General features: G+C 34.5%; 1 protein-coding gene across 1 annotated transcript in view; it reads right to left on the bottom strand.

Moving 5' to 3' along the window:
• The window catches only part of HCN1 (hyperpolarization activated cyclic nucleotide gated potassium channel 1), a 368,449-nt gene that overhangs the window by 36,751 nt on the left and 316,594 nt on the right, over positions 1–15,104 (bottom strand). The window contains exon 6 of the mRNA XM_065873350.1: positions 13,797–14,037. Coding sequence (XP_065729422.1) covers positions 13,797–14,037 — 241 coding nt within the window. The remainder of the gene's footprint in view (positions 1–13,796; positions 14,038–15,104) is intronic.

The raw sequence follows: 15,104 nt of genomic DNA on the forward strand, positions 1-15,104 counted from the left end.
TATAGTTGGGGATTAACACCTCTCTCAACCCAATGATTTAGCAAAGGTTCATCCTGTGGTTGTACATTATCTGGTATTTCTAGGTGGGGTAGGACCTGCAAAAAGATCCAATAGAGTTGTCTTACCAGTGTTGAATCAAATATTCCATTAGCCTGGCCTAAGGAGAAAACAAATGAGGAAGCAAAAGAAAACAAACAAACAAAATCTTTAAGAAGATTCATTGTTTTTCTCTGCTCCTGCCTCTTCTTCCTCATAAATATAATGGGAGAATTGAACTAATCAAGTTGTAACTTATTATCAACAGATTCCTCACATCTTCTAGAAAATCAGTAACAGCTTTTAGAAATATACAATGGACTGGAAGTGGAGTAAACTGTGGATTGGCAGATGTTTTAGTCCTCTTACAAATAATGAATAGTCACCAAGACAGGGATTGCCTGTGCTTTTCCAAACCTGCAGCTCTTTATTTAAAATGCCAGGTGAGGGCTTCCCTGGTGGCACAGTGGTTAAGAGTCTGTCTGCCGATGCAGGGGACACAGGTTCGTGCCCCGGTCTGGGAAGATCCCACATGCCGCGGAGTGGCTGGGCCCGTGAACCATGGCCGCTGAGCCTGCGCGTCTGGAGCCTGTGCTCTGCAACGGGTGAGGCCACAACAGTGAGAGGCCCGCGTACCGCAAAAAAAAAAAAAAAAAAAAAAAAAAAAAGCCAGGTGATTTTAATCTGGCCAAATGCATTTTAGGCATAAACATCATAAATATGTACTCTAACTACATAAAGTAACTGGCAGTCTCCTTAAGTTGGCAAAATGTTAGACATAATTAAGCTGCATTTAATACCAAATGATTTAATGGCAAGCATCATGGGAAGTATTTTCTTTCTGGTGGCTTTATTGTACACTACTATACTGTAAGAAGAACTTATGGGACAAACATTTTGAAAGAAGCAAAGTCAAGAGATTGAATCAACTGGAACACTTTGGTGTGGAAAGACAACCGCTATGAGGTGAGCGGACAGAAACATTAACGATGAAACATTATATTAGAAAAACAAAAGCTTTTCTTTAAAATCATGAACTATTGAATACAAAGATACATTATTTGAAATTTTAATATGTATACTAATGGCATTTTATCTTAGTGGAGAATATATTAATGATATGATTAAATAGGAGGGTCAGGTGGAACATATGAATAGATTACAAACTGGCTTAACAAATGCATGTATAAAAGGGCCACGGGGCTTCCCTGGTGGCGCAGTGGTTGAGAGTCCGCCTGCCGATGCAGGGGACATGGGTTCGTGCCCCAGTCCGGGAAGATCCCACATGCCACGGAGCAGCTAGGCCCGTGAGCCATGGCCGCTGAGCCTGTGCGTCCAGAGCCTGTGCTCTGCAACGGGAGAGGCCACAACAGTGAGAGGCCCGCGTACTGCTAAAAAAAAAAAAAAGGGCCATGGATCGCTCTGAAGAGAAGATAAGGTGTACTCATGTTTAAAGGTTATATCCTAGGGGAGCATCGTGCCCTCTCCTAGGAAGCAGTGAGGTACAGTGGAGAAAACACAGGCTTTGGGTTCAGATTCATAGCTGAGTTTGGAACCTGGTTTTGTCCCTTTTCAGGTACATGGCCTTTGACAGGTTAACGTCTCTGAGGCTCATTTCCCTCATATGTAAAAAGAGAATTATAAAAACTTTCCTCATAGGAGGAGACAAGAAGGAGACTAGAAACACCTTTTCCTACAAGCAAGACCCTCACTTCTTAAGCACCCCAAACTCATCGTCCACCTGGCCTGAGTCATGAGGACCAATCTCATTAGGTTTTTTAATCCCCATTCTCCATCACTCTCAATAGGAAGCCTAGAACTCCATGTAATCCCACATGCCTGAATGCTAATCCCCACCTGGCTGTATGGGCAAGGAGGATTTCCATATCCTTCTTCCTTGCTTTAATTTTCCAGGAAGCATTTATAACCATCTGGTAATGTGGTTTACTACTTCAGTAATTTCTAGGTTTCTTTATTACATTCTTGTTTCTAAAATATAAGTATCCAGTAAAATATAAGCTCCATGACTGTGGATAATTTGGCCTATTGTGCTCAATGCTGTATCCCTAGGACCCATAAACCTGCCTAATGCACAGCAGGCAATTATCATATATTTATTTTCTTCCCCTCTGTCTCCTAGAACATTACTTGGGACTCTCGGTGAGAACACTGAATACAATGATGCATGGGTTAATCTAACACATTCTATCTCCCACGTCCACAAAAAAAGGAAAGAAAAACCTTTCTGGGTTAATACATATGCATATATATGTGTATATATACATATACATAATATACTATATATATATATCTGGATATATATGTATATATAGAAATATAGTCTTATATTATTGTAGAAATAAATCAAGTTAGGAAGTTAGGTACAGAACACAAAACTCTGAATTTGATCTTTGAATGCCTCCTTATCTCAATATTTTGCTTGTCATTTAGTTGGGAGTGTGTTCTGTGCACTGATTATGTTTACTCAGTTCAGACACGTTAGAAGATTGGAAAACATAACTCAGTTGATCCCAGGCTCTTCTGCTTAAAAGTACTGTGAACTTGCCATGCTCAGCTGACGCAAATGTAAAATTAGTATACTACAAAAGTCTGCTCTATCAATTTCAAAATTTCATATTAGATATTTAAAGAGGTATAAATTGTAAACCCTAACATGCTAAATAAATACAAGTTGTTATTATTAGATTCTAACAGTCTTCACCTTCTTTGGTGTTTACATTGAACAAATATCCACTGTATGTGTAAAAGAACTGAAAGTAATACAGACCTTTTTTTTTTTTCCATTAACTGTTCATCAAAGCACAGGTCCACTAATAGCCATTTGAGGTCACCATAGTAAAAATATGAATGACACTAAAAGCACTGAACCCAAACAAAGTATTATTTTACAGAATTTCTTACTGAAGTGAGTTGGGTTGAATAAGTAGATATTTGACTAATAGGAATAAACTATAGAGGAAATATTTGTTAAATGGTTAAAATAAGGGATAACTTCATCAGTAATTTTATAAAGCTAAATTTAGAACTGATCATTTATGTCCTAAAAATTTAGAAGGAGGATGGAGAAAAAATATATTTTATATAGAATTACATTTTGGTATTTATAATTACATTTAGCAATTGAAGACAATCTCTCTCCCCTTTTAAAATAAATCTCATCTTTCTTACACATCATGTATTATCAATACAATTTATCTAACATCTTTGATATTTTGTAATTCTCCTATTCAAACATATGTGTTTCTTTTCTCTCCACCATTCCATCCCCAAATGTTTCCATTTAAAACTTTTAAAAAGAATTTAAATAAAAGATAACTCATGTACTATACAATGAATCCAGATGGAAAGTGTAATCTATTTTTAAAAAGTAATATTGAATCACTATATTAAAAATGCAATGGAATTTAACCAAAGCAGTATAGTCAGATTTACGTGTACTATAAATTGCAGTCATCAAACATGAAGAGTGGTTGAAAATAAATACACTAGTTTTTAAACCCAAGAAGCTAAAAGAAAAAAAGCAAAAACTAAAATGAAATGAAAGAATAGATTTAATACAGAAAAATATAGAAATTTCTGAAATAAAAAGCAAAAACTCTTTCTTTGAAAATATAACAAATATTTAATATAAGTAATTCTGAAAAAAATTTTAAAAATAAAAAAGTACAATATTAGGACGAGAAAAGGTATAGAGATGCAGAGGAGGTTAAACAAATAAGAAGGGACTTCTGGTTTTATTTTCAACATGATTGGAAGATATCACTCCCTTCTTTCTGACAAGAAAAAGCTGTACAAACCTAAAAGCAATGACTTATCCCAGACCCATCAGAGACTCTATCTGGAGAGACATGAATCTAGAGTGTCACAGCTGATCTGTTCACTGGAGCAGAAGCCAGTGGAGCCATAAAGTGGGGCAATTACAAAAGATGTGACACATGCATAATTTAAATTCTATAAGGAGAAAAGAGACCAAAGCAGAATAAAATTTTGAAGTAATAATGGTTGAGAATTTTAAAAATTAATGACAAACACCAAATGCAGATTCAGGAAGCTCAGACCAAAAAAAAAAAAAAAAAAAGTACACTTAGGCTATCATATTCAAACTGCAAAAAACCAAAGAGAAAATTTTGAAAGAAGCCAGAGGAGGGAAAAATCTTACCTATGGAGGAACAAGGATAAAAATTACAGTGAACTTCTTGTAGGAAACCATACAAACCAAAGGTAAACAGAACAAAATATTAAAATGTTGAACATAAAAACTCATCAATCTAGAATTCTATATTCAGCAAAATTATCCTTCAAAGTGAAGGAGAAAAAAATTTTCTCAGACACATAAAAACTAAGCTAATTCACTGTTAGCAGACCTGCACCGTAAGAAATGTTAAAAGATTTTCTTGAAGTGGGAGGAGATAATATAGATCAGAAACTTGGACCTAGAGAAAGAAAGTAAGGTTGAAGAAGGAATAAATGAAGGAAAAATAAAATATCTTATTGTTCTTTTCCTTAATCTAAAATATAGTTGTTTGTTTAAAGTAATAATAGTAACAATAAATAAAATAAATTAAATGAAATTAATGAGAGCAATGCTCCAAGAGATAGGAGGGAAGAATTGCTAATACTTTAAGGTATCTGACTCACATGTGAAGTAGATAGATGGTTAAGATGGTGAATTTTATGTTTGAGTTTTTTACCACACTCAAAAAAAAAAATTGAAAAAAAAGTAACTATCTATAAAAAGATATATCATGCTAATATTAACCAAAAGAAAGCTGGGGTAGTTATATTAGTTTCAGACAAAGCAGATTTCAGGACAAGGAATATGATCAGGAATAAGGCAGGGTATTACATAATGAAAAAGGGTCAATTTTCCAAGAAGATATAACAATACTAAACATGTACGCACCCAACAATAGAATGTCAAAATACCTAAGGAAAAAATTGATAGAGCTGCAAGAGAAATAGACAAATTCTCTACTATAATTGGAGACGTCAACACCCTTCTTTTACTAATTAGTAGATCAAGCTGCTGAAAATCAGCAAGGATGTAGTTGGCCTGAGTGACACCATCAGTGAAACTGATCTAATTGACATTTATAGAATGCTCCATCCAATAACAGCAGAATATATATTCTCCTTAAGTTCACATGGAATATTCATCAACAAACAGAGCTATAAAATTTATAATTTAGCAAATATAAAATAATGGGAATCATACAAAATAAATTCTCAGGCCACAGTAGAATTAAACTAGAAATTAACAACAGCAAAATAGCTGGAAAATTCCCAAATGTTTAGAACACTTTAATAGAATATAGGTTAGGGAAAAAGTCTCAATAGAAATTAAACAAATATTTTAAACTAAAGAAAATTAAAATATGACATTGAATTTGTAGGAGACAGGAAGAGCAATGCTTAGAGAAAATTTTATAGCATATAGCATTAAATACGTATATATTATGAAGAAAGATATTAAATCCATGATCTAAGCTTCTACCTTAGCAAAGTAGGGAAAGAAGAGCAATTTAAGCCTAAAGCAAAGAATAAGGAAATAACAACAATTAGAGCAGAAATCAATAAAATTGAAAAGAGAAAACAATTCAGAAAATCAATAAAAGCAAAATCTAGTTCTTTAAAAGGTTTTAAAATTTTTTCTAGGAAAGCTAGCTAAGAATAAAAGAGAACACACCAATTATCAACATCATAAATGAAAGAGTAATCATCACTACTGGTCCTGGGAACATTAAAAAGGATAATTAAGGAATACTGAAAACAACTCTACTCTTATAATTTGATAATTCAGATGAAATGGAGCAATTCCTAGAAAGTACAAAGTAACAAAATTCACACAATGAGAAATAGATAACCTAAATAACCTTACATCTATTTTTAAAATTGAAAAAAATAATTAATAACCTTGCAGAAATTATATCACCAGATGCAGATGTTTTCACCAGTACATTCTACCAAATATTTAAGGAAGCAATGATACCAATTCTCCATGACCTTTTCCAGAAAATAGAAGCAGAGGGAACACTTCCTATCCCATTCTCTTAGAAGAGAATTATCCTAAAGCAAAAATCCATAAAAATACATTACAGGAAAGAAAAAGTACACAGCACTATCTCTCAGGAACACAGACATAAAAACTGTGATCAAAAATTTAATCCAATTATTTTTGCCTACTTTAATACATTTTTATACATTAAAATTATTTCAGGTGTGCAAGGCTAGTGCAATATTCAAAATCAAATTCAAATAATGTAACACACCACATCAATAGGCTAAAAAAGAAAAACCATATGATATCAGAAATGACACAGAAAAAAATGATAAATATACAAAATCCATTCATGACTAAAAAAAGAAAGCTCTCAGAAAAGTAGGGGAGAACTTCCTCAATTTGAAAAGGAATAGCTATAGAAAAAAACAACACTTTCAAATAGCATCATACCTAATAGTAAGAAAGTAGATGCCTTACTCCAAAATCAAGGGGAAAAAATTCTCTAGGAAGACTAAGGATCAGGGGAAAAGTCTTCTCTATTTCCACTCCAGTATAACGTAGTACTGGAAGTCCTCTCCAGTAAAATAAGAAAATAAAATAAAAGGTATATAGATTGGAAATAAAGAAATAAAACTCCATTTGTAGATGACATGATTGTAAATGAAGAAAATTTCAAATAATTGACCTAAAAAACTTCTATAACTAAAAGCAAGTAAGGAAAGTCACTGCATAACAAGTTAATATACAACTAAATTTCCTATATTACAGTGATTAACTATTGAAATAAAAAAAATTTCAAAACGAATACCATACTGTATGATTCGAATTATATGACATTTTGGACAAGAAAAAACTCAAGATAGTAAACAGATGAGTGGTTGCCATGAATTTGGTACTAGGGAAAGGTTGAATAGCTAATAAATAGGTGATTTTTTGAGGGTGAGAAAACTATTCTGTATGATATTGTAATGGTGAATACAAGACAGTAAGAATTTTTCAAAACCTGTAAAACTTTACAACACGAAAAAGTAAACCTGATGGTATGGAAATTAAAAAAGAAATAATTTAGGTAGTCATGGTTCTCAGGAACTATACATCTATACTAGAACTGAATAATTAAGTAAATGGATGGTGGATTGTGGGAACCTGATTTCATAATTCTGAGGGGTGTACTACAGATAAACAAGGAAAGGAGCTAGAATAATCTATATGGTAATGGATTGGAGTTGGAAATATCAGTATGAACTCATATTTAGCTTAACTTAGAATCAGATGGCTACACATAGAAATATATATAGATACACACACATGATAGATAGATAGATAGATAGATGGTAGTATGTACGTATGTATCACTTTGATTTGTCAGCTGAGAGAACCTGGAAGTAATAATTATAACTCGGTAGTAATGAGTGCACCTAGTGTCCAGATCATGGTTTCTAAAACCATTCTCCAATGAAAGGAACCAAGGAACCAAGCCATTGGAAAAATGGCTGATTCTAAGACTGAGTAAGGAAATATATAAGATGAGCCTGGAACATCATCTGGTGCTAGAAACTAAGATAAATCTCAAACCAAAACAAACAAAAAACCCAAATCCATAATAATGGGGTATTTCAGAGGGACACAGGGGTCAATAGAAAGAGGTCCAAATGGCCAAAGCTGAAATAATTTGAGCAAAACAATTAATAAAGTAGTATTGGATTATAACCCAAATTATAAAATAAATATCCTGGTGTTCATACTGATATTAAAAAAAAGGGTGAATAGGGGCTTCCCTGGTGACGCAGTGGTTGAGAGTCCGCCTGCCGATGCAGGGGATGCGGGTTCGTTCCCCGGTCTGGGAGGATCCCACATGCCGTGGAGCGGCTGGGCCCGTGAGCCATGGCCGCTGAGCCTGCGCATCCGGAGCCTGTGCTCCGCAACGGGAGAGGCCACGGCAGTGAGAGGCCCGCGTACCGCAAAAAAAAAAAACACAAAAAACAAAAAGGGTGAATAAATAAATAAATGCAAGAGAGTAAATAAATTGCCGGTTTAGAAAAATTTCAAATAATTTATGTACATACTCTGCCCTTTTGGAGCATTGCTCCTCAATTCTTAGTCATGAACTGTGCAGACTGGCTACTTTCCAAACAGCAGAGTATGGAATGGGAGGGGAAAACAAGAGTAACTTTACAGTGGAGAAGTCTGACAAACACTACCTCAATCTAGGTGATCAAGGTTAACATCAATAGTGGAAAGACATATTGATAGTATATACCATGGATATAATGTGAAGCAAAAGACACTTTATGTCTATGCTCTTGCTCATAGACAAGATCAAACTTACCCCAATCTAATCATGAGAAAATCACCTGGCAAATCCCATATGAGGAACGTTCTATAAGATAACTTACCAGGGCTCCTCAAAACTGTCGAGTTCATCAAAACCAAATAAAACCTTAGTAATTTTAAAAACTGAGAGCAAACTAGAGGACATTACTACTAAATGTAACAAGGAATTGTAGATGGGATACTGACAGAAAAAAGACATTGAGTAAAAGCCAAGAAAATTTGAATAAAGTGTATGCTTTATTAAGTATTTCTTAATAATACTGTATCAACATTGGTTCATTAATTGTGATAAATGTATTATAGTAATGGAAAATAATAATAGGGAAACTGGGTATTGGATAAATAGGAATTCTCTGTATAATCTTTGCAATAATTTTGTAAATCTAAAATTTTTCTAAAATTAAAAATTAGGTCTGTTGAAAATAAAAAATAAAAATTATATGTACAGGACTTCCCTGGTGGCGCAGTGGTTGGGAATCTGCCTGCCGATGCAGGGGACACAGGTTCGGCCCCCGGTCCGGGAAGGTCCCACATGCCGTGGAGCGGCTGGGCCCGTAAGCCATGGCCGCTGAGCCTGCGCGTCTGGAGCCTGTGCTCTGCGACGGGAGAGGCCACAACAGTGAGAGGCCCGCGTACCGCAAAACAAACAAACAAACAAACAAAAAAATTATATGTACAAACATATAATTTGAAAATTATTTGGAATCTTCTGGGAATTTTTGTGTTTTTACATGCTGATGTTTGGATCTCAACTTTACTCAATTCCATCAGAACTCTAGGGTGCAATTTTGGCTCAGGCATCAGGTTTTTTAAAAGCTTTTCAGTGTTATGAACAATGGATTTAGATGAACTGAACAATTACTCATAAAGAAATAGAAAACCTGATAATTCTGATGCCTATAAACAACAGAATCAGACAGAAGTGGTTTTACTTGTGAAACCTAATAAACCTTCACATAACAGGTAATGCCTAGATTATTTCAACTTCCTTAAAAAAGAGAATATATTTCCTCTAAGATCAGGAACAACATATTATTCAACATAGTTTTGGAAGTCCTAGCCTCGGCAATCAGAGAAGAAAAAGAAATAAAAGGAATACAAATTGGAAAAGAAGAAGTAAAACTGTCACTGTTTGCAGATGACATGATACTATACACAGAGAATCCTAAAGATACCACCAGAAAACTACTAGAGCTAATCAATGAATCTGGTAAAGTTGCAGGATACAAAATTAATGCACAAAAATCTCTTGCATTCCTATACACTAAAGATGAAAAATCTGAATGAGAAATTAAGGTAACACTCCCATTTACCATTGCAACAAAAAGAATAAAATACCTAGGAAAAAACCTACTTAGGGAGACAAAAGACCTGTATGCAGAAAACTATAAGACACTGATGAAAGAAATTAAAGATGATACAAACAGATGGAGAGATATACCATGTTCTTCATTTGGAAGAATCAATATTGTGAAAATGACTATACTACCCAAAGCAGTCTACAGATTCAATGCAATCCCTATCAAATTACCAATGACATTTTTTACAGAACTAGAACATTTTTTTTAAAGTTTTCTTGCTCTCTCTTAGAAGTGAGGAAAACCTTACATCTAAAGTCATCTAGCTAGGGGATCACAAAAATAACCACTATAACAACAACATTACAGACCAATCTCACTTATAGATAGAAATGCTACAATGTGTTAAAGAAAGAATACATTATGACAAAGCAGTTTTTAATCCCCCAAATGATCTTATGGTTCAACACAAGGACATTCACTAATGAAACTGACCTTACTAATAGTTTAATCCATATAAATCCAGAGAAGCACATGTTCCAGTCTTTGTCATATTAGCAAATATAATTGTCTAGTAATTAAAGCTCCTTTGAATTCAAAAAACACATGTCAAATGTAGAAATATATTCTTAATGCATAATAACAACTTTCAGAAATTCCTTTCTAAACTTTCATGTATTTGTCACACCTCCATTAATTGCCTCAAAAACCTTTTCCCCAAAACTACCTTCCCACAAAGCTGGACTATACTTTTATTTCTTACTATCAGCTTTTATTTATTTCCATCAGCTTTCAATTTCTCTTTTTTTCTTCGTTCAAACACTAATTCTCTGTGCTTTCTAAAGTAGACTTTTTAAAGTTCTTAGCTTTTCCTAATTTTCTCTTTTTTTTCTTAGCATAATCTGCACAAAAGTGTAATAGGCTGATGAGGCAACGCAGGATCATGACAAAGAAGAAGAGGAAAGATGAAAACTTCAAAATTATTCTTAGTAAATGAGGAGAAAGTCAAAGAAGCTAATTATTTTGAGCTGATATGTTTACTCAGCTGCAATAGATTAATGGATAAGAACCTTATGGTCATTTTGATAAATTCCAAAAAAGCATTTGATAAAATTAAAACCTTTCCCAATAAATTTTTTTCAGCTGTTACTGAAGAAATCTTCTTAAACTCAATGTGTTATTGTTGTTGCTATTATTATTTTAAAATCAAAATGAATTTATTGCTTGGTTCCCAATTCCTATTAATTTGATTTGAATACTTTCTATCATTATCAATTTTTAGGGGATCAGATATACTGGTTGTTTATTCTCCAATGAACAAACAAATAAGATATTATCTCTAGCCTGGATTTCTTGAATCAGACTCTCTGATGGGTGAACAGCTTCTCTGGTGGTTCTGATGCACACATCGTTTGCCATCTAATATCAGAAGGAAATAGGTAACTAACTACAGTGTTAATTTCAATATGAGACCGACTGAGACCAGGTCCCTGGAAAGCTGTGAGAAGCTATGGAGACACAGGGCTGGGAGCCATTAATTCTGACTGAGAAGCCTTCTACAGGCATACATACTATAAAGTCTGTGAAGAATGAATACAAAGTAATAAGAACCATTTCTTCTCACTCATGAGAAGAAAAAGAGTTTCACTTGAATTTCTCTTGTAGGATAAACCTGCAACTATTTGAAGGCAGATTTCCTGCCTTTTTTCTAAAGAAAACATTTCAGTTTCCGGCTATTGAGTAATAGTTAACTATTAAGCTTGCCAATGCCTGACACTGTGGTATTAATCACTGTCTTTCATGTTATAACAGAACTGGCACTAAGAAACATGAATAGTTGTTCACCATCACTTCTTCTAACTTGTTCTAACAAGTTAAAATAGTAATAAAGATGTAGTGAAACTAAATAAAATATAGAATAGGGAAAACATTTTTACAATTTTGCAGTGTACAAAACCCAGTTAAGAAACACAAACTCTCTAATGCCTTAATGCAAAGGAGAGAGATTCAGATGAAATCAGCGATAATGAAAACCAGAATGATGAAAGAAAAATTAGAAAGTTAAAAAAGTAGTAACAATTATGGAGAAAATAGTTACAGCATATCAAAAATACATTAGGGATGTTTAGGTAAATTGGTTTTAAAAAGACAAACAACACATTAGAAAAATATGCAAAAATAGAAACAGAAAAATAAAATACAAATGATCCATATCTATGAAGAAATGCCTCAACATCACCATTAATAGTGGAAGTGCAAACTAAATATTAAGGGGATGCCAATTTGACTTATTAAGAGGATAAAAGTAAAAGATCAATGGGCAAAGCCATGGAGAAATGGGCAGTCTCATCAAAGAAATAATTTGATATTTATTTCAATTTGAACATATGCATAGTCTTTGACCCAGTAATTCAACTCATAGGCAAGTTTTGTACATTTGCACAAATATAAATATATATCTTATTATAGTAAAACGTTGGAAACAATTCAAATTGTCAGAATTTTTAGCAAGGCAAATTGCCACTTGTGATGGTTAATTTTATGTGTCAACTTGACCGGCCATGGGGTGCCCAGAAAAATATTATTTGGAGTTTGTCTGTGAGGGTATTCCTAGGTGAGATTGGTATTTGAATCAGTGGACTCAGTAAAGTAGACTGGCCTCTCCAGGGTATGCAACCTCCAAATCCACTGGGGGTCTGAATAGAAAAAAAAGGAGGAAGGAGAAATATTTTTTTCCTGTCTCACTACTTGAGCTAACGTCTCATCTCATCTTCTGCCCTCAGATTGGATTTACACGGTTGGTTCTCAGGCTTTTGGAATCAGACTGAATTAAACGACCAGTTTTCCTGTTCTTCAGTTTCAGATGGCAGATCATAACATTTGTCAACCTCCATATTCACGAGTCAATTTCTCACAATAAATCTCCTTTTGTGTATATATATCCTGTTGGTTTTGTTTCTCTAGAGAACACTGACTAATACATCACTCAACTAGAAGCTACATTTCCCAGCCTTCCTTATACTTCGAGGTACGTTTGTAACTAAATTCTGGCCAATCAGATGTGAATAGCAGTGATGTTGGCCATTCTGGGCACACATCTAAAGAGAAATTGCTCACTCTTCCCTTCCTCTGTCCCCTCCTCCCCATACTGTGGTCCATACTGTGGAGAGAAACCAATTCCTCTCGTATAAATGAGGAAAACACTCTAGAGGATGGCAGACCAGCAAAATAAATGAAATCTGGGTACCTAAAAACTGTCTTGGGGAGAGCCATCTAACCCTCCTGGGACTTTTGTGTGAAAGAAAAATATGCTTTCGATCTGTTTAAGCCACTGTTATTTGGTTCCAGTTTAAGAGGATGAAAGGATACTCTAACTAATACAGTAGTAAATGCACATGCACTGAATGTGTGACACTGAAATGTGAAAACATACCACTTTTCAGTGAAAAACTGTTGCTTGCCATATCAGTAAACAAAGGATTTGCAGCCATCGAGTCATCACATTACAGCCGCTTACATTACGGTGAGCTCTGAGGGAACTCAGGATAGAAGAAGGATGCCTGCCACCTAGCAGTCAACTGCTGCAGCCACCCCAGATGGTGCACCCTGAGGAGACTCAGGATGAGAAAGCACAGGATACTGGCTCCAGATAGCTGAGGTGCACATCAAGGGAATAATTTCAGTAAGCCCAGACTCGTGCATTTTTCCATACATAGAAAAGCACTAAATTCCTTAACTTGAGATATCTGGTTTTCTTTAATTAACAGTAATCTTTCAATGTTCCTACTACCTGGTCTTTGTTACAAAACTCCTATATATACTGGCTTCTCCCTTACTTCTTTGGAACAGTCTCTCAGAGCTAACTGAGATGCTGTGTCCTGGACTTAAGTGCTCAGTTTTGTCTGCCAAATAAAACATAATTCTCAACTTTTAGGTTGTGCATTTTTTTTCAGTTGACACGCTATAGACACTTTTATCAGAATTCAAATACAAGTCCATATTCAAACCCCAAAAATCAACATTCTGACATCTCGAAAATTCTGATAAAGATAAATATTGTGAGCAAATTTGACTTCATCTCAGTTATATTTTCTTTTTTTACTAACCTCCAAAGTAAGAGCCATCTGTCAGCTTCATTTCTTTACTGGATTTTGTGATGACACCAGCAACACCATGTTGAATGAAATACATTTTTTTACCCACAGCTCCTTCTCGTATGATATAATCTCCAGGTTGAAACACCTCAAATCTCAACTTGCTCAGCATGGCAGTCACAAAATTAGGATCCGCATTAGCAAAAAGAGGCATTGTAGCCACTAGTTTTCGGCAGTTGAAGTTGACTATCTCCTAAAGATGGCAAGAGTAAACAAATATTAAGAGAGAGATTAATCATATCAGGAAGAAAAACGTGCTGAAATTAAAATCTATACATAGCATAACACTGCAATTTAAATTAAGAACCAACAACACATAAATTCTAATAATCTATGTATCTCTTCAAAACCAGGGATCATGTTTTATTATTGTGTTGAAATGTTGTATTCCCAGCACATAGAGTAGTATAGGCATATATTAGACATCAATAAATATGAATTAAATATATACAAGTTTACCTTTTATAACTTCCCATTCATTTATTATTTTTTATATAAAATTAGAACGAAAATGTGGAAGAGTTTTAGTCTCCCTTTTATCTGTTTTTATGAAGAAAAGAAGCCACATCACTTCCTATTAGCCACGATGTTACCGCTTCTGTGGTCCATTGTGTTGAACAATCTAATTTGTACCTACTGACTAGAGTTCTGAAACCAGGGCCCAGCTGCCAACAAAATGCCAACAGTATTTTGATGTTTTTTCTTAATGTCATTCACGTTAAAGCAAGGAGACTTGATGTTGTTCACATTATACAAAAGACACTCTAACTATAATCTCTAATTATAAATTCAATCTGTTTCTGGGTTAGATCAGAAAATTACTCTTTCCAAACCTCCTGGGTTTCCACTGGAAGTTTTGGACTGGACAGAGGCCATATTTTCCTTTTCCTAAATTGTTTGTTTGTTTTATTTCTGGGATCAGGCCAATTCTAAATTAGGAGATTTATATGTTTGATTTCATTCTGTGGATTCTAGTCCAGATTAGACATAGTGCTATCACTAGGAACCAAAACAGGGATATGGGACCAACCAATTTTAATCCTGAAAGTTAGATATAGAACAGAATAAACAATGGGAATCTAAATTTTACCACAGTGCCATTTCTCAGAAATATCTTCTCCAATGAGCCCCCAAAAGAATAGGGTTGGACCTGAATTTGTAAACTTGCTTAAGAGACACAGAAAATGAAGTTATCTCTGCTAAGAGGGGAAAAGGGCAAAAAGATTCAGAGGTATTAAAAGAGTCTGATATCTGAATTCC

Source organism: Phocoena phocoena, chromosome 3 (assembly GCF_963924675.1).
Source record: "Phocoena phocoena chromosome 3, mPhoPho1.1, whole genome shotgun sequence".
In the NCBI taxonomy this organism is placed as follows: Eukaryota; Metazoa; Chordata; class Mammalia; order Artiodactyla; family Phocoenidae; genus Phocoena; species Phocoena phocoena.